Source organism: Lepidothrix coronata, unplaced genomic scaffold (assembly GCF_001604755.1).
Source record: "Lepidothrix coronata isolate B3197 unplaced genomic scaffold, Lepidothrix_coronata-1.0 Scaffold1, whole genome shotgun sequence".
Lineage (NCBI taxonomy): Eukaryota > Metazoa > Chordata > Aves > Passeriformes > Pipridae > Lepidothrix > Lepidothrix coronata.
In genome coordinates, this window is record NW_016690181.1 from 2,427,526 (window position 1) to 2,446,289 (window position 18,764).

General features: G+C 38.3%; 1 protein-coding gene across 1 annotated transcript in view; it reads right to left on the minus strand.

Moving 5' to 3' along the window:
* RTF1 (RTF1 homolog, Paf1/RNA polymerase II complex component) overlaps positions 1–18,764 on the minus strand; it is a 28,447-nt gene that overhangs the window by 3,211 nt on the left and 6,472 nt on the right. The window contains exons 3-17 of the mRNA XM_017811947.1: positions 14,180–14,327; positions 12,497–12,701; positions 10,319–10,433; positions 8,557–8,668; positions 7,631–7,766; positions 6,860–7,037; positions 5,873–5,955; positions 5,447–5,534; positions 5,253–5,360; positions 4,585–4,662; positions 3,271–3,392; positions 2,826–2,883; positions 2,193–2,270; positions 1,026–1,121; positions 617–728 (exon numbers count right to left, since the gene is read on the minus strand). Coding sequence (XP_017667436.1) covers positions 617–728; positions 1,026–1,121; positions 2,193–2,270; positions 2,826–2,883; positions 3,271–3,392; positions 4,585–4,662; positions 5,253–5,360; positions 5,447–5,534; positions 5,873–5,955; positions 6,860–7,037; positions 7,631–7,766; positions 8,557–8,668; positions 10,319–10,433; positions 12,497–12,701; positions 14,180–14,327 — 1,717 coding nt within the window. The remainder of the gene's footprint in view (positions 1–616; positions 729–1,025; positions 1,122–2,192; positions 2,271–2,825; positions 2,884–3,270; positions 3,393–4,584; positions 4,663–5,252; positions 5,361–5,446; positions 5,535–5,872; positions 5,956–6,859; positions 7,038–7,630; positions 7,767–8,556; positions 8,669–10,318; positions 10,434–12,496; positions 12,702–14,179; positions 14,328–18,764) is intronic.

The following is an 18,764-nucleotide window of genomic DNA, read 5'->3' on the forward strand; positions in this document are numbered from 1 at the left end:
GTCAAGATCACAAAGAGGAAGAGTCAGCAAGTTTCTGTCTGTATCTTCACTCCCTGACCAGTGTTTTCATTCCCCTAAAATTTAGCTTCGAATACCATCTGCAATACCTAAGTTAGGGAACAGCAACTTGGTAAAGTAGCAGGTTCAAAATCAAGTAAACATACTTTATCCCTGTAGCATACACAGACTATGGAACAGAACATCACAGACACCCAAAGCTCATCCATCCTCAAAAGTGATTAGACAAATCAACTAAGTATCAAGGTAGCTGTCAAGACTTACTAAATACAACACCCAGAGATTATGTAAGTCATAGATAATGTAAACTGGAAGAATATATCAGAAAACAGTCATTATCTCCTTAGGCTTTTGAAATGAGGATATGGAGATATTGAGGTTTTTTGTCTAACAAAATACAGTTGTTCTTGTTTTCTCAGTGGATGTCACTATCACACATCCCTGCCTCAGTTCAAGATACTTGCCAAGATGACAAACAGAATCCTTGCTCCCATTCTCAAAAGCCTGCTGATAATTTTGAAAGAATTATTCTGGAAGAAGTGAGCTCTACTGTAATGAGACAGACAATCACCTCCCCGAACTCAGCTGGAACACCTACCTGAACTAGGAACCTGAAGATCAATCTTTACATCAAAGTCATGCACTTTGAAAAGATCTTCTGAGAGGTCACTGGCTGATTTAGAGTTCACATCTTTATCTTTTCCTTGACCCTGAAATAGAAACTACAGGTAAGCCTCAAACCCTGACCTGCCCAGATAAACAAAGATAAAAATGTTGTTTTCCCTCCTTCTGTCACAAACATACTTAGTTTAGCTTTCCTACTGCTAGAGAAACTTACATTTTTTTTCCCAAGAAAGAAAAAGAAAAAGTTGTTGCTTTTCTATGATAATGGTCTTCAGGATACCCATTTCTAGAACTGAAGCATGCACACTTGCCATTAGTCATAAGCTTCACAGAGTAAAAGGGTGACTGTGAGGAAAATAATATAGACAGAAATGGAAACTTGCCTTACTCATGTCTTTTGGAGCATCTGGTAATACACCAGATCCATATTTTGCATTTAGTTGGGCAAGGATGGCAGCTTGGACAGCAGGATCTCTGGACTGCAAAGGGGAAATATTAGGGAAAATATAAAAATAAAAAACCATTGCATTTAAATTGGCAAAAACTAGACCTACATTTTGTTAAAACAGTGCTCATATCCATGAATCTAAAACCATACAAGACTGTATATTAGTTCACCCAGCCTTCAGAATCTCAGAGACAAATGAAATCATCTTGATATCATCTGATAGTAACAAACTGAAAATCATCCTTCAGAAAGTTTTTCTTTGAAAAAATGAGAAATATGTTTCCTATTGGTATAGTTTGTTTCTGTGACTACTCAATGCTATTGTTAGATGTATTTGCTTACAGTTCTGGCTGAAACACTCTACTTGAGAGAAGAAATCTTTAGAAGACTATTTTCTATACATAATATTTCTCCACCATAATAAAGCTACTCAGTTATGATACTTTTCAATTTCAGAAAAAATTGTTTAATTCAAGCCCTGCAATAGAATTTCTTTTCTATTCCCTTGCTGGTTTGTGGAGACTGATAAGACTCAAGCTTACCAGCTTTTTTTTAAGTACCAATACCAGAACCACCTACTATTCAAGAACAGGCCTCAGCAAGGGCAGATTACTCAGGAGTTGGTTAATTTGCTGTTCATCAGTTATATATCTAGGGACTGCAGTAACAGGTTTTGCCACAGTATCACATGGGAAGTTTGCGTTGAATTACTTAATCTATCACAGCCCAAAATGTCTACTCTCCTCTCTCCTTTCGCCAATCTTTCAGGAAAGTTTCAGCTAATTAGAAGTGAAACTCACACCTAAAGCAAACTGTCTTCCAAGTGCTAACTAAATCTGAGTAATTCTGCACAGAAGAACTCACTAAAGAAGCCTAAATCATGGTTGCTTCTGCAGCACATTCCCACATCACTTACGTCCTTCACACTTGGCATCAATAAAAAAATTGAGACCAGGATCTCACTCAACTATATATCACACTGGTATCCAGAGCGTTAATAGCATATGGCACAGTTGGGAATTTTCCCTCTTACTCTCTGCGTTATACACTGGTTTCTAGTTTTCTGCAAATGGTCTCAACTGAACTTAAGTATTACACTCACATTAGACACTATTGTGGGTTTACACTGCCGCCTAGTAAAGGGGTCCATTTGTTGATTTTTCATGCTGTGACTTTCAGCCTGAAGAAGAAAAAGCACATGGTTTTGCAGTTAGCTATTTGCTCCCTCTCACAGCACCTCATCCATGCAAGCACTCACCATCTAAATACAATGCCAAGATCACAGGAAAATTAGCAACAGCATTACAGATTAGAAAGATTTTAACCCTGCTTCACAGGGCAAAACTGTCCTTATCGAATTCAACACAGAAAACAGGCACACAACTCTCAGGATAGTTAATACTTAATCATTTGTTAACAAGCTTAACCTCTCCTTAATAAAAGTGTCACTGAGGAGAATTTAATATCTCCTTCACTGTTTTATTCTGTGAAGTATCTTTTCCGAGTTCTTTCCCACATAAAATGCATCAAGTCACTATGACAGTCACTAATCTGCTGATAAATGATGCGAACAAAAGGATAAAGCAATGTGCTTTAAAATCATGTCATTTGCCTATATGAAAAAATTTACAGAACTTTGGAAAAAAAATTAGTAACTTCATCATGCAATTATCCCTGTTTGCATCATTTCACCTCTACTTGTACAAAAGTAAAGTATTACTTCAGCGCTATTTACCACAAGAGCCTTCTCAGACTCGACGATATTCCACTCCCTGTTTCTCTGGTTGATGTAACTGCAGAATGGAAAAAAAAGGAGGGTGAGAGAAACAAAAAGAAAGTGACTGCCATTTATCAATCCCTACACAACAAAGCACAACAATGCAACGAAAACATTCTTACAGCTTCATCCTGATCGCAAATTATTCTTATTGCAATACAATTGCTACTGGGGCTATGCTGAAGAGAGTTTAGATTTTCAACAGTTTTAACTGAATGACAGCTACAAGAAAGTGAAGATAGACAAGCACTAACAAAGCTATCACAATACACATTTCATTAATACATTGTACAGGAAAGAAGTGACAAAATCCTGCAGTTAATTTGCTTCTGCATTAGTTTCTCTTTTCTAAATATTTTCATTGATACTATTTAAGAAAAAATTTCCAGTATCTGCTTCTTACCTGATTGCAGAAATATTTTTTGTTCGTTGACGATCCAGGGCCTCTGCTCTCTCTTCAAGTTCATTAAGCTGATCTTGAATCTGCTTGGCCTTATCTTGGTCTCCCAAGTCCTCAGCCATAGCCTTCAACCAAACAGTGACTTGTTAAGCACTATTCTACCATAGAATTAGTCAGAGTAACAAGGGATGTACCCGTGAATCAGACAGCTAACCCTACGGCAGTTGCAAATGTTCTTCTCTGCATGGTACAAATATAACAAAGAGCTACACTCTCCTTACATCTCAAGGCACTGGACTTAATTCTGAAGAACTCTGAAAACCTCTGAAATCCCTTAAACTAAGGAAGATGTAGGACCACCAGTCTCAGAATGAGGAGGGCAAGCCAGTTAGATTATTTAAGTTACAGGTTTCATTAAAATTTAACATCACTATTTACCAGCTCAGGAAAAGAATTATTTTCAGCAACTGTCAGTTGCCACTTATTTCAGGGAGCTGGAGAGTGCCCTAACACGACACGAGCTTATCATGCCACCTCGTGACAAAAAAAAGCAACTGCACCCTCCTGCGATGGGAAACCAATTATTTACATATTTGTGCATAGTAAAATGCTGACCAAATAATACAGTTAAGCCAAGGAATGCAGATTAATACAAACTCTTTGTTTTTCCTGTATACGAAGCATGAACATCTTGAAAAAGGACTGCATGAGTAAAAACGAAACATCTATCTTTATCTTCCAAGATATTTAAGACTGCTTGGTTTCTTCACTTCTTGGTTTTGGCATTTTAGCACTGTTAGGTGTATTTGTTCCAGGAGGACTATATGTAAAACAGTTCAGTGGCAAGTACATCTTTCAGCCACTTTTTTTTTTTTAATATAAATTACTGACCATAGAGTGACAATGCAGTTACCTCTGGAAAAAAAATAGCAACACAACCTTATTTTCCCATTTTAAAATAAGCACAGGAAATCAATGTTATTATGGGGTACTCTAAAAAAACCCCACCAACCAAAAGACAAAAAAAAACCACCAAAGGAAAAAAGGAAAAGTTTCTGAGGAAGAACAGCTTAAGACCTTGTTTAAAGGACACAAAAAGAGACAGCTGTAATTGTTTGCAATTACTCTTAAAAAAAGAATGCAATAGCTCTAACTGGGTTCTGAGTGTTCTGAACCCAGCAATAAACCTTGAGATCCACCTTTTAGCTGCATAGTTAAAGTCAAGCCTACTGCTGACTACCACCAAAATCCAGACGAGCTCCAGTTCTTCAAAATCAAAGAGTGTATTAAGCTTGCAGGCATCATCTCATCTCTCACCTTCTCCTTTAATAACTGAGTTTTCTTCATGGCATAGTTTGGAGGTGCTTTTCTGAACCTTTCCTTCTCTTTCACAATCTATAAGATGCAGAGGAAACAGCATAAATATGCAAATATGAAATCTTTATTTCAATACTTGGACACTAGAAGAAACAGATCAGTATCACCTAAGAAATGTACTTACTGCCACAGAATTTTACTTATGCTCTTTCTCTGATGCTTTTTTTTTTAATTTCTGTCTTTGGTAATGAGTTACAGCTCCATTCTTCTCACTTATGACCTACAAAAATCTGATGCTAATCACCTGTGGTCAGTATTAAGCAAGTATTAAACTGCAGAAGCTGTTATAAATGCAAATATCATGACACTTAGCTTTTCAGAACTTGAGAACTGAGATGCCTTACTAGGGTTAGGAGTTCAGAGCTTCACAACAAAAGCTCAAGAGGAAGTAAAGGGGCACAAAGGATGAAAAAACCAGGAGTGTGCACCAAATAACAGTGGGATCATCAGGCTACTCTATCCAGTTATTAAACTTCATTTTGAGCCTTTTATTTCCTTATTAGAAAGCAAATACCATGATCCTTTTGCTTTGTACCAGCTAGTGCTCTACTCCATGAGCTTCTGTCACTTTTAAGCCTGACACAGCCTCACTGCGATTCACTGTTTACCTCTTCAATGTCCTGATCATTAAACTTGTAGTTGAGGGCTTCTTTGATGGACACTTCCTTCTTGTTTATTTCATCTAGTGTGGGTAGCTGCATCCCAGCAGAGAACATCTAAACACAAGAGACCAAGTTACTTTCCACTTAAAGTATGCTTGGCAGAAGGTTGTTAAAAAGAAACTAAAGTCTGGCAAACTTACTGCTTCCTTCCACTTCATAAATTCACTTTCAGTAAATTCCTGATTTGAGACAAACTCCAAACGAAACACACGTGAATCACTACCGTGCCTGCAACAAGAAAGTGTGAAAACATCCCTTTTGGATAGTGGAAAGCGGTGATCTCTGATCTATAGATGTAAACTGATTAAAGAAGCCCAAAACCAGAAAACCAGATGTCAATATACTCATAACTCCCTGCATGAGACCTTTCTTTTTTTTTATAATTTCCATTGTGCACAAGGAGAAAAAAAGCCACAAATAAACCCAACCCCAACATTCCAGCAGTAAGTAGCATGATAGGGCCCAGTCTGCTTCTTAGTTCTCATCTCCAAACCACACATAGAACATTATTTGCTATGAAAAGGACACTAACTCACAAACTAGACAGGATTACTTTAGTATCTTACCGCAACTGTAGTCCTTTGTTTGTCCGTGTGCCACCAAGCTGGTAAACCTTTGCAGTCTCTACCACACCAGTTATTTCAGCAACCTATATCACACAGTAAAATACACAAGAGGAAGGATGCAAGAGGGGGTTTTTTTGTGTTCCTGGAATATATCTGGCATATTCAAGCCTTTTTATTAGAGATAAAAACCTTAATCTAACAATTCTAATCAGATCAAGGAAAGCAAGACTCTTCAGTGTGTGTTATCAGGTACTGAATTAGTTGCTTCATACATCATCTTTGAGTTAAAAAATTATACCATCTCAATGCCTGATGCAGTTTTTCTTCTTCTCAGCTCTACCCTCCTGATCAAATAGTGTACACTCTCCTGCTTTTCCTATTTCCCTTTCAACTAAGATTGGTTTAGGTTAATGTGTGTCCCAAATGACATACACCACTCACATACTAAACACAGCCCTTCTGGGGGCCTTTTTAATGCAATTTTAGAGAATATTATTGCATCCTATGCTTATAGGAATGAAACACAAAACTGTGTTCTCAATCACCTTCTCTCCTGAAGGCAAACTGATGTACTAGAAAAACTTTGTAAAAAAAAAATTGAATCCAGCCCACACAATAACTTGGGAATGGTCCCAGAAATGAGGATTGAATATTACTCATCCTTACTTGGTTGGAGTAGAGTCCGGAACTCTAGTTTGCAATACGAATGATGAGACAAGACTACATGAGTGAAAGCCAGGAGAACAGGCTTTGTCAGTGCTCCCTTTCCCTCTCACCAAATGTATCTCTTCCCCTAGCTGGTCCCATTGATCTATTTATTCTTAAACCAGTCTCCTTCACTTCTTTGGCAGCAATTACATTTTCTAGTTCTAAGCAATCTTTTTATATCAGTCAATCAAACAATGACAGGTACTTGAGAACTGATAAGCTGCAGGTATTGTATTACAGCACTAAAAAAAGAACTAAATGCCTCAGAGCTAAACTCACCCGATAAACAGGTTTACTGTTGTGATTGCCAATGCCAATACGGACAAAGCAGCCAGTGACTGTCTTGGCAAAGAAGGGCATGTGACACCAGCGTTCCAGCTTGTGTCGCGATAACCGTACTCGGTTCAGTTCTTCAGGCAAGGACACCGGCTGGGACTTGGGAGGAATTTCTTCTTTCCTGATTTGGGAAAGGTGAGAGGGAATAAAGAAAAAAGTAGAGACATAATCACCAAAAAAGGGGTTATGAGTAAGGTGCAGCATAAGGGTTATTTAAATTACCAGTAAAAGGAATGATTCATCATCACTAGTTGACTGTAGGGGTGTGAATTTAGCATTATGATAAAAGCTTAATGTGAAGTGCCAGACTTGTTACCTACTGCCCCTCCTACCAAAAAGCAGAAAGGTACACACCAAGGCAGTTTACAGACTAATGCTTTAAGATAAGCCACCGCACATCTCTGCCCTGATACATGCCAGGGTTCCGCAGCTGCTAAACTATACAACTAAACAAATCTGTAAACAGGGTAATCTGGGCTAAAGGTAATAGAAGGGAAGTGAAGTTACAAACTCATCTAAGGTAAATGAGTCCCATGAAACACGATATAGTGACAAGGACTCAAATCTGCGCAATGCAATTGTGCCTAGAGGCAAAAACACTAGAGACACTGAACTGCCCCAAACAATCCTCTAACACAGCATGTGTCTACCTAAAGTGGGTCTCCGTTTTTGACCACACAACTAATCATAGTCCATTACTAGTTTACTACTTACTCTTCCTCTTCATCAGAAGATGACGACCTGGATGAACGATCACTTTTCTCACTAGACTTATCATCCTCCTCCTCTTCTTCATCATCAGAGTATACTTCACTAGTTTTTAATGGCTGTTTTTTTGCAAGCAATTCAGCTGGGGGAAGGACAGAGAAAAGAAAAGCAAGCTGTAAATATTTTACGAAAGCTTCCTTTAAGAGATGAAAGGTGGTTAAAAAAAATCCAAGAGGCAGACAGCTATTAATCTTGTGCTGGATACAAGTGGCACACATTCAAATCCACTGGTAAATTAAGCATTGATTTCTCTCTTTGAATATATACAAAGTATTTAAAAGCATCTTAAATCTCAGTTATACTTATCTTCAGTCTCCCAACTTGATTGCACATTCAAAATGGGTGTAACAACTGGATATACAAGATAAAAATATTATCAGACAATGCACTGTTATTTTGTAAGGAAAAAGAAAAAAAATGTTTGGAGAAGATCACAATAAAACCCAGCAGAGTAACAAAAAAGGGTTGCATCAAAAGTCAGTGGCAAGATGGACAAGATGATGTGCCATTGAAGAAACAAGCAAACGTAGACAAGGTAGCACAAGTACAATAAATACAGCTTGGATGTTTCAGAGATTAAATAACTGAATCTAAGTGACCAATTCAAATACATTAATTGAACATTACTAAGAGCCATTCAGTGGACTGTGATGAAAGTTTGCTTTGTTTTTAGACCATTCCAGGGAGGGCCTGGGATGAGGAATACAGCATCAGTGGTGCCAAACAACACCCTACGTGGTCATGTTGGTCAAAAGACCAAGGAAAACATAGACACAGAATTCATCCACTCCAAGATGTGGGACTGTTCCATTAATTTGAAACTGTAAGTAGCACTTTCAGAAAACTGTAGCAACAGTAACATGTTTTCATACCTGTTCTGTTCTTCCTTTTCTCTCTTTCTGCTTTTAGCTCCTCCATTGCCTGAGATTTCTTGTCTAGCTTCTCATCCCGCTTTGATCGCCGCTCTTTGTTATGTGACATGACCTAAAAACATGCAAGGAAAGTGCCTCAATACCATAAATCCATAAACTGAAAAGCATTAAAACAAAGATTATTAGCACATTTTGAAAATTTTTCGAATAGAAATTACTAACAACTCCTTTTTTTAAATTTTTCTCAGTCAATTTTTTACAGAGGCTGGAGATAGGGAAATCAATCTGAAGCGTATTTCTTTATTCTGCTTCATATCAAAAATAATGAACATATTTATACTTCAACATTTCTGCCAGCAAGTTTCAGTCTCAAAACTCCACCTTGAAGTTAAAAAAGTACTAGAGAAATAAAACGGAAATAATTCTGCAAATAACATGTAATGAGGAAAGACTGGATGAATATTCTTCTTATTTGCTTCTCCTTCTGCAAGGCCAAATCAAAGCACTTGTTCTCATGCAGCAGCAAAGAAAAAAAACTTATGTTAAAAAATACTTAGAGCAGAAACAAAGTTGTTTGTAAAATCTGCAATATGAATTCAAATCTTAAATCTTTTAAGTCTTCTTTTTTTCTATTTCTATCCAGATGTATCTGGAATACCAGGTAGCACAGAAAGTAGCCTCTATAATAAGCATAAAAGACAGTCATTTGAGCTAAGGTGAAGTATTTTCTGCAAGGCACTGTAAAAGAACTTTAAATAACATCCTTTTACACATGCATATATGTATATGCATCTACACTGTATTACAGATGGACTACTTAAGATTACAGATGGCCTATATAGATGGACTATTTAAGTGCACACACACATGTACATTATATGGAGTTGGGGGAGTAGGGAGATGAGACTCACTCCACTCAATATGTGCCTATGGGAATATTCATCTCACCCAATTTGATTTAGATGTTAAACATCTGTTTCACTAGAAAGTAAGATGTCAGCTGAAGATGCTCTCCTCCACTGCACAAAATTAGCCGTGACAACAAGTGCAAACAATCAACTATTTCTTCAATGGCTCAAGTTAGGGAAGATGTATCCCATCCCACTCTGGGAGCCTGTCTGCCCCGACACTGTATTAATGACAAGATCTTCACCATTTGCAACTACAGCCACTTCAGCCATTTGAAACTACAGTTCAGTTACAGAGGCCTTGCCCCAAAAACTGCTGTTATCCTCCTTCTACTGGTGGTGGAAAAACTGTAGAACTACTTCTGCTCCTCCTGGCATTCAAGCTTTTCCTTAAGATCCCTACTAGTAGATTAACACTCTGTGTGCGTGCAAAATAATTAAGAGAACAGTTGAGCAGTTTCTGGTCTGCTCTCTCAAACCTTCATTTGCAAGAAAGGGTGTGTATGTAACATTTCATCTGAATGACAGAAGTTTAGCTAAAGTAAATGTAAAAGGTTGCTTTCCTGTCCTCATGTGGGAGGACTATCACAGCGACACTAGATATAGCTGCAACTTTGCATTTTTCATTAAAAGGAGTTATCGCTGCACCCCTCAGCAGGCCAAAGATGTTAATTTCTTTAAATGAACTGGAAATACTAAAGATAGTTTGAGCATATAAACTCTGATATAAGTTCTGACCTGCTTACTACACTTTTTGACATTAAGAGAAAACGTCAGGGGCAGAGAGAGGCAGTATCCTACCTCCTGTCACCATGGGAGAATGATTTGTCACTAAGAACAATTTCATTTCCTACCTGGGATTCCTGGATCTGTGTGAGTTTTTTCTTCTCCTGCTCTTCCTCTTGTTTTTTCTTTTTCTCTTTCTTTTCTTTCTTTTTTGCTGTTTTTAGTTTTTTCTTGATTTCAAATCTAGTAGCAGATATTGAAACAAAAAGAATGTATGAAAGAATGCTCTCCCTGAGAGAGCAGAGGACTGCTCAGATGCTGTCACAATTGTTAGTAGGCTGCAAGGAAAACTTCAACTGCTTGCTCCTTTAATGCTATCCTGTCCTCTATTCCCATCCCTTCCCTTTCCTTCCCTAAGAAAATAAGGTGAAGAAAAGCCGAGCACAGAAAAGTGCAGACTTACAGAGAACTAACCTAAAGGGCAGATGAGACCACATAGGAATGACTATTCCAAAGAAATCTGTCCTTACTCCATCTTCCTCTTTGTTATTGTAGTGATCATTGCAAGCTGCCTCCAACTCTAAAATCAACTGGCTATTTCACATCGTTTGAACCTAAACAGCTAAAAATTTTTTTGTTTAAAGCCACTATCATGCTTTTTCATGCTTGAACTTCACGTTTCTCCTGGCACTCATCTGTATAAGACTGACCGCAAAGAAGTCTCAGTGAGTTCTCCTTCAGCATCAGAAGATTCTCATCAGACTGTCAGTTTCTGCAGAAGAATTTAGGCACTTCTATGCCTAAATGTCTACTTCTATGAAATATATCACCCTGATACCTTCTTTTCAGCCACTGTATTCAGAAGAGTAGTGATTTCGATGGAACAGTCCCATGACAGATTCCACTGCACTGTGGACTGACTGGTCATTGCTTTAGTGAAGTTTGCATGTGTACAAACACAAAAAAAATGACAACTTCCAATAACTGAAATTCAAAATGTGTTATCCACATGTACATTACACAGTCCACCCTTCTTCTGGATTTTGCAAACAACAAACTGAAGTGCCAGATGAGCTCATTGCCCTTTATGCTTTTAACATGAAGCATAACACATAGGGCATAGGCATTGTATCCCATGCAATGCCTGCTGTAATTCCAAAGAACTCACAGCATAACGTGCATACAAAAAGCTCTTGAAACATTGAACTTACCATGAAGTTAAATGACCACCCCGCCACTCCCTTAGTTCTACCTGCCAAACCTTTACGCACAACAGCACAAATTAATTTAAGATTAAATCAGTAACTCAAGTTAGCTTGTTGGTATCAAGTATTCCACAGCATTCATTCTAAAAGACAGACAGTTACTATGGAATATTGAATAAAATTTAAAAATATGATGTCCTTCTACGTGATCTAAATGCAAACTTTCAATCATTCTGATCCCTTTGAGGAGAGCAGAAGACCACACAGGATCCTGAATGTAGTATTAAAACCATAGTCAGGCAGGCAGTGCTCTACTAAATGGACAGTCTGGCAGTCACTTGTATCAACATAATTTACTTAACAGATGTCAGTCCTCTAAGGAAATTTCTCAGCAACTAAGAAAAGAGAAGGCACTAAAGAGGAAAGAAACTAGAGAAAATTTGCCCCATACGTGCCAAATCTTTTCAACTAGACAAATGGGAAGAAAAATACCTTTACTGCAAAGAAGCTGCCTGACTGGTAGTGTAACAGTAACAGACAAAACCAAACCACAATACCTAAGGTAAGAAATCCACAAAAATCCCATGAAAATGACATATCCAATGCCAGTCCTCATTATTTCAATCTCTCTCTCTCTTCTCTTAGGAGCCAAACCAGTTTCACACCCATATACAGGCAACCCTAACACTGCTCTGTTCTTCACCATTGTTTTCTGAAAAATTCCAGAAACTCGTGTACACCTTACACTTTGTTTGCCTTTTTCCAAAGTATCAGCATATGACTGCTAATAAAAAAGAAGGCAGAAGAGAAATCAGGCTTTCTGTCTGGCATCTAATCTGTGAAGCAGCAACATAGCTACAAGGGCAGCTGACAGAACCATGTGTATTCAACAGCTGAGAAACTTTCAGAAAACTTTTACAGGAACATGCAGAATTCCCGCTGTGTGCTTCTCAACCAGCTACAAGGAGAGTTGATGCAAAAAACATACAGCGAAGCTTAATTCACTTTATAGAGCTGAACCCTTGGACCTTAAACATGAGAGCACAGTCAGCATACTTTCCATATAGTCTGTAAGAATTTGTTATCAAATATCAAATTCACCTTCTCTTTAGCACTTCTCTCTTCTCTATCCGGTTAAACAGTTCCTGCTCTCTCTCCTTTTCTGTCATTTGTTCCAGTCGAGCCCGGTCTTCTTCATCTCCCATCAGGTCTTCTCCGTAGCCATCATGGAACTCCTCATCTTCAGATGAAGAATCTGAATCGGAGCTAGATGACGAGCTGTTGCTTTCTGAGTCAGAGACTTCTCCTAATTCAAAAATATAAGGCAGTGAGATTCAGCTGGGCCAAAGCTCAACCACTTCATTATAGCATATTAGCAAAGGATAGCAAGATTGAATTTTACACACATCTTCCACTATACTAAAAGCATACATATAATGAAAATTAAACCCAAGTGGAAATTACCATAAAATATGCATGCTAAAAAAATGATAAAATGAGTGGTACTACATTTGAGGACAAATTGGATTATAAGTAAAAATTCTTAGCAGAACAAGCAAATTTTAGGAGGCCTTTTGGTTAACGTGTTAGGGTCTTAAAGCATATGCCTATATGCTTATGCTCCTGAGAAGTTGCTTATACAGCCATAACTTTGTGTGTGTGCACCGCAAACACCACTATTAACCACCACCAATATAGCAAGATGATGGACAAAAATCCATCATTTGAGGACTGCAACACCATGAATTACTACATTAGGAGATAAAGTTGAAACACAATACCCTCAAGGCTGGCAAGGCCCTGACTCTAGCTCCCTTACTCGTAACAAGCCCTCCCAGTTACACATGGCCTTAGGGATTAGCTGACTCCCCAGTAGTATTGGGTAACACAACCTTTAAACTTGATCCAAGTCCAAGTGCTTTGATTAACTCACCTAATCAACTCAATTACACTAAATTGTGAAAGCAGACATTAGGATTTGTTCTTTCACTTTCATGCTGGTATTAGTATTTTTGGAAACTTCCAGTTTGCAAGCTCACACTGTGAAAAACCTTGATTTGTAAGCATTGACATATACAGGTTCAGTCACTTCATGCTTTTGTCTGTCTGTGTGGTGCTTGGTATACTTAAAACTGTAGGCTCCTTTATACTCTTCCTTAACTTTCTTTTTTTAGTATGAACTGAAATTGCAACTAAGCACCTGCAAACCTTCATGGGCATGATGAAAACAGAAAAGACCGGAAGTTTGCCCAGCATTGAAATTCATTATATTCATATAAAAATATTCTGACAAAGTTATAGGATGATTTGCCTTCTTCCATGGCAGTATAAACATGCAAGAATTCCTATTTAGAGCAAATACATGCAAGATAAGCTCCTATTTGCATCACAAATACCATATGCATCTGCCTTTGCTCTCATAAGATGTTTGGGAAGGGAAAATATGTCAATGGGAATAACAAATGCTATCCACACTAAACATGGGACATGCTAGAGGGAAGCAAAGAATTTTCCAAGAGAAAGTCAAGTAATGAAATATGTCATACATTCTTCAGTTGAAACAGCACTTAGTGTTGCAGTTGTAACAAAGTGCTCACAGCAATGCTAAACTGAATTACACGCACTTCAAGCCATGGCAAGTTTAAGCTATTTTTACTACCAGTAACAGTGAAAAGTCTTTCAAGACAGTCTTTAACATCACCATTTAATGTTACTCTTCAGTATGCACAAAGGGTAACTTCCCTTGGAATCACACAGTAAGTACATGCACAAGTGTTATCTTACCCTCTTCAGGTGCCGAGCTCTCAGCCGAGCTGTCTTTATCTGAGCTGCCTGAAGAGGCAGCTTTGTTCATCTGCTTCTTCATGGCTCCTTTCTTCTCTGCCTTACCCGCTTTTCCCTTTTTTTTGTTTTTAGAACCTCCAACAGTCCACTGCCAAGGAAAGAACCAAGAAAGGGATCATGAGACACAAACATCACTCTCTTCTCCCTTCTCCAAAACACTGGAGTAAAAATGCCTGAGAAACAGTCCAATACCTGTCAGCAAAAAATTACACAAGAGGAAAGAAGGGGAAAAAAAAAAGAAGAAGCCAATAGGAAACTTATCAAATGAAACAAGGTTTTTCGGGGGTGGGGTGTTGTGTGGCTGATTTGGGATTTTTCTTTAAAAAAAGAATCATTTATCAATGCAAGTCAACAGTGAGTACGACACCCCTTTAAAAAAATAATGAAGACTTTAAAGTCTGCAATATACACCAAGAGAGGTACTGAAAACATTTTCCTAGGAAAATAATTTTAAATGACATGTCCAACTGCATTTGTAAAGATTAGCTTCAGTTTACTAATAAATGGAAGCAACAGATGTGTTTCCAGAACTAGTTTAACCAAGAGGAAATTTTACATTTCATGAAGCACATGACAGCCTTTCCAAAATCTCAGTTTTATCAATATTACATACTGTCTGTATTTCTATGTAAGAAGCCAATAGTGCACTCACTCACAGATGCAGGTGGTGGCACTACTATCTATGTACACAAGGTGGAATCAAATCAGAATCAAAGAAGTCAGAGGAAAAAAAAAAGTCCAGTCCTAATTTTAATTTTTTTCTTAATATCATATCTTGATTTAACTTAGTCTGCAGTTTCCAAGTACAGGACTCGTATCACCACACATACACAGATAGCCATTTTAAATCCCAAAGTCCCAGAAAAACTCGCATTTACCTTACAGTGTGATTTCTTAATAGAAATAGTTCCAACTACCTAGGTAAAGCCAGAAGGGAATAAAACCAATAAGGACTGCCTGTGTATTACTTTAAGGCTTTACAATATTTTGCATTTCAACGCCTCCCCTAAAAACTCTGCAGGCATGAGACTTTCAGGGATATAACAGGTCTTTTTCTAAATATATATATATATTTAGACCATAATCCTCTTCATACCTGTATATTACTCTCATCTTTCATGCACATCACCATCTGTTCAAGCATGCAGTCTATTAAAAAATATTCTTAATTCAAGTGAGCAAATACGCTTTTGCATAACTGAGATCTTGCACTCAAAACTGCTCTGAAGTGGAAAAAAAGCCACTTTAGGTTTGACTTCAGGTGCACAACAAGCTTTAGACTTCTCACCCATCCACCCTGCCCTGGGAGATGAATCAAGACCATTTCTGCAGGCAGTAATCATTCCATCAAATTTGATGAATTGTTCTGCCTGACTAGGCACCACCTTCAGAGAACCCTGGTGTTCAATTACTTTAGATGAAACTCAACCAAGTAGTTATAAGCTACTACTTGATCTGCTAATACCTTTAGAGTTTCCCAGGTTTTGATTGCTCTCACACTGAGTCTTGTACCTTCAATATTACCAACTGCTTCATCATTTTCTTAAAGCATCATCAGTATATCCAAAAGTATCTGTCAAAGACCATGCAGAATTTGTTTTTTTATTTCCCTGAGGTAAAAACACAGTGGCAAGCCTTGCAATTCATACCCTATGCAGGTACCCCAGTCTGTTATGGTCCATCGGATTGCTGAGAAACTGCAGAGAAAGTATCTGATTTTATACCACGCTGAGCTTGTAGCAAAGTCTTTACTGGCTTCCACATTAAAGTTTTATTTGTTCAGTGTTAACAATATTGCTGTCTAACAATATTTCTGGTTAACTATGCTCAAGAAAATCAATTAAGAACAAGCTTGTACTCTTGCTTTAATCTGCTCAAACCTCAGCATAAAGGAATCATCTCCCAGGTGTATAGAAAAGTGCATTTTTGCTGTTTGCTCAAGAGCTCACCTACTTCAATCATACCAGTGAAAACACAACAGCGAGAAAGTGAAACTAAGCATTTAGCAGTGATGCAGAGGTGCCTCCTTCCTAGAGCTCTGCCACTTCTTTTCAGTGTTCTAACACTGAATTATACCTCATGTCAGCATGCTGCACAGCAAGGAAGCAGCAGACAGAAAGCCACAGTATACAACACAGTTATATCAAGACCTTGAGAGGTTGTGCTGAGATGAAAGAAGATCAGATAAAAACCAGCAGGACTTGAGTTAATAAAATGTTTAATAGCTGTACATACATGGGTTACAAATCACTGTTCTCAGCCTTTAACTCACAAGTAGAATCATGGAGAGAACTTGGGACCAGGAAGATAGGACCGAAAAGAAACCTGTCTTGAGCCTCCTCCTCATGCTCCAGCACACAGGCAGAAATCAAAAAGGCTACAACATGTTCACATGCAACATCAAGTAAAAATGCACACACAGTTATAGTCAGAAACATTTCTTTGCACTGTTTCCTTTAACTCCAAACAACAAACAACCACCACTTTCAAAAATCTGTCCTCTACTGAAGATTCTCCACGTTCCCTCTTCCATGTTCCAGTCAGGCAGTACCAGTCAACACTTCTCGCACGCTTCCCATGACTATAACGCCTCCTCTAAACAGCCCCTCTGCTCACCGCTGCCTCCTTGGCCACCATCTGGAACCCACCATGGTTCCAGACACAGTAAGTTAATAAATCCATGCAGAAGTGTACTGCAGCATGGTTTTTTGGTTATTATTTAGTACTACTGAACAGCAGAGCTTTATGGTTCATTCAAAAGAAGTGGTCAGAAAAGCATTTCAAATTTTCCTCTAGCTGCCAAGGTTCACAGTGCTAATAACTTGCATATTTCTTTCAAGAAACAGTTGGATGATATTCTTAAAGGTCCTTGTCAATCTTAATAATTCTATCATTCTAAGAAATCCAAGATAAGCCACAGTACCTAGAATGGACTTGGGAAAAAAAAAAACAACCCACCACATCAGAAATTACCTAGATCTATAAGTCAGCTTCTACAAAAGCAACTACACAGAGTGATTGAAGAAAATAATTTATTTCCAGCTATATTTCCACTAAGGAGATGAAATGAGATCGTGGAGAAAAAAAAAGTAAAAAGAAAAAAACACACACCTGCAGTGAGCTCAGAGTGCAGAATTGTTTTATCGCTGTTGCTCAGATAGCTGCTGTTTTCTTCTATTCACACAGTACCTAAACGCGTTAGCCACCGAGATTTTAAGCTGCAAATACGTGTTCTCCCAGCTTTCCCCCCTGTCAAACCAGACAGAGGTGCACAAGCAAGGTTGTCAGCCTGTCCTTGCCATATCCTTCCCTCCTGGATATGGCTTTTATAAGCAAAAGACAAATTACAAGGCACAACAAAGCAAAACAGGTCAAGGAAGCAATGTGTTCCTTTCCTAGACCAGATAAACTTACACACCATGACAACATGACTGCTTAAGTGCACCAAGGTACATAGTACCTAGCTTACAAACTTTCATCCATTCATATAGGAAGAACAAAAGGCAGTCCTCCAGGCAAGTCATCAAACTACAGTTTCAGCCTGTCTGAAGACAAGAGCACAAAGCACAGATATGAAGACAAGGCAGTATTTACTGTCTTCAGGGTTTCTCAAAGCCGGGAAAACTCTACAGACAGCACTCTAGGAGCTCCAAGGAGGACAATGCTCTCTACCTCTACTTTTAAAACTAAATAGTAAATAAAAAGCCCTTGTTACTTTTCTTGCCTTTCAGGACCGACACCTGTCATGTGAACACCTCAAACACTTTCATGATGACAACAGCCCAATGATTAGAAAACTTTTTAGACAATTTTAGACACTGAGAAGATACTCTAGGTGTCATCATCAAAATGGAAAGGAAATAAGGAAATAAAGAAAACATTTTCTGAAGCCACAAAAGAGGCCTTGCCAGGAACTGGCCGAAAGAAGGCTTCATGGGCCAAAATATCACCAGACCCCTGATCTACCCTTGTTGTCCAAGTAGTGCTCTAAGGAGCTCACTGAAAGGTAACTGCGGACAATTATGAACTAGTTCAAATTCAGTTTAAGCTTCAAGTTAACATTTGCTCTAGAAGTATTTTGAGGGGGGCCACATACTGAAAAGTGGCAAGAACTTCTGAGTGACGACATCAAGATGGTAGATACCTAATGCCAATAAAGAAGCACTCTCCATCACCAAAACACACTCTGGGATGCTACTGGATGTGAAAACCTGCAATGTTTTATTTAGGAAGCCTGGACCAACAGCTGGAGATGGCAAGAGCCATAAAACACTTGGTCAACAAGTGCCTTGCACAGCTTTAGCATCACCAGCCAGTCAACATCATTCAGACTAACAAAGGCTTAATGACTTCTCTAGATAATAGACAGTGCCTTATGACTAGATTGTTCTCAGCAAAAACTGCTCCATGAGTACAAAGGAAAAGTTCATTCAGCAAAAAAAAAAAAAAATAAAAAAATCACATTATCAATTCCAATACCTCCATGAGTCCAATACCTCCTCCTGCTGTTCTTCAGAGGTTCTAT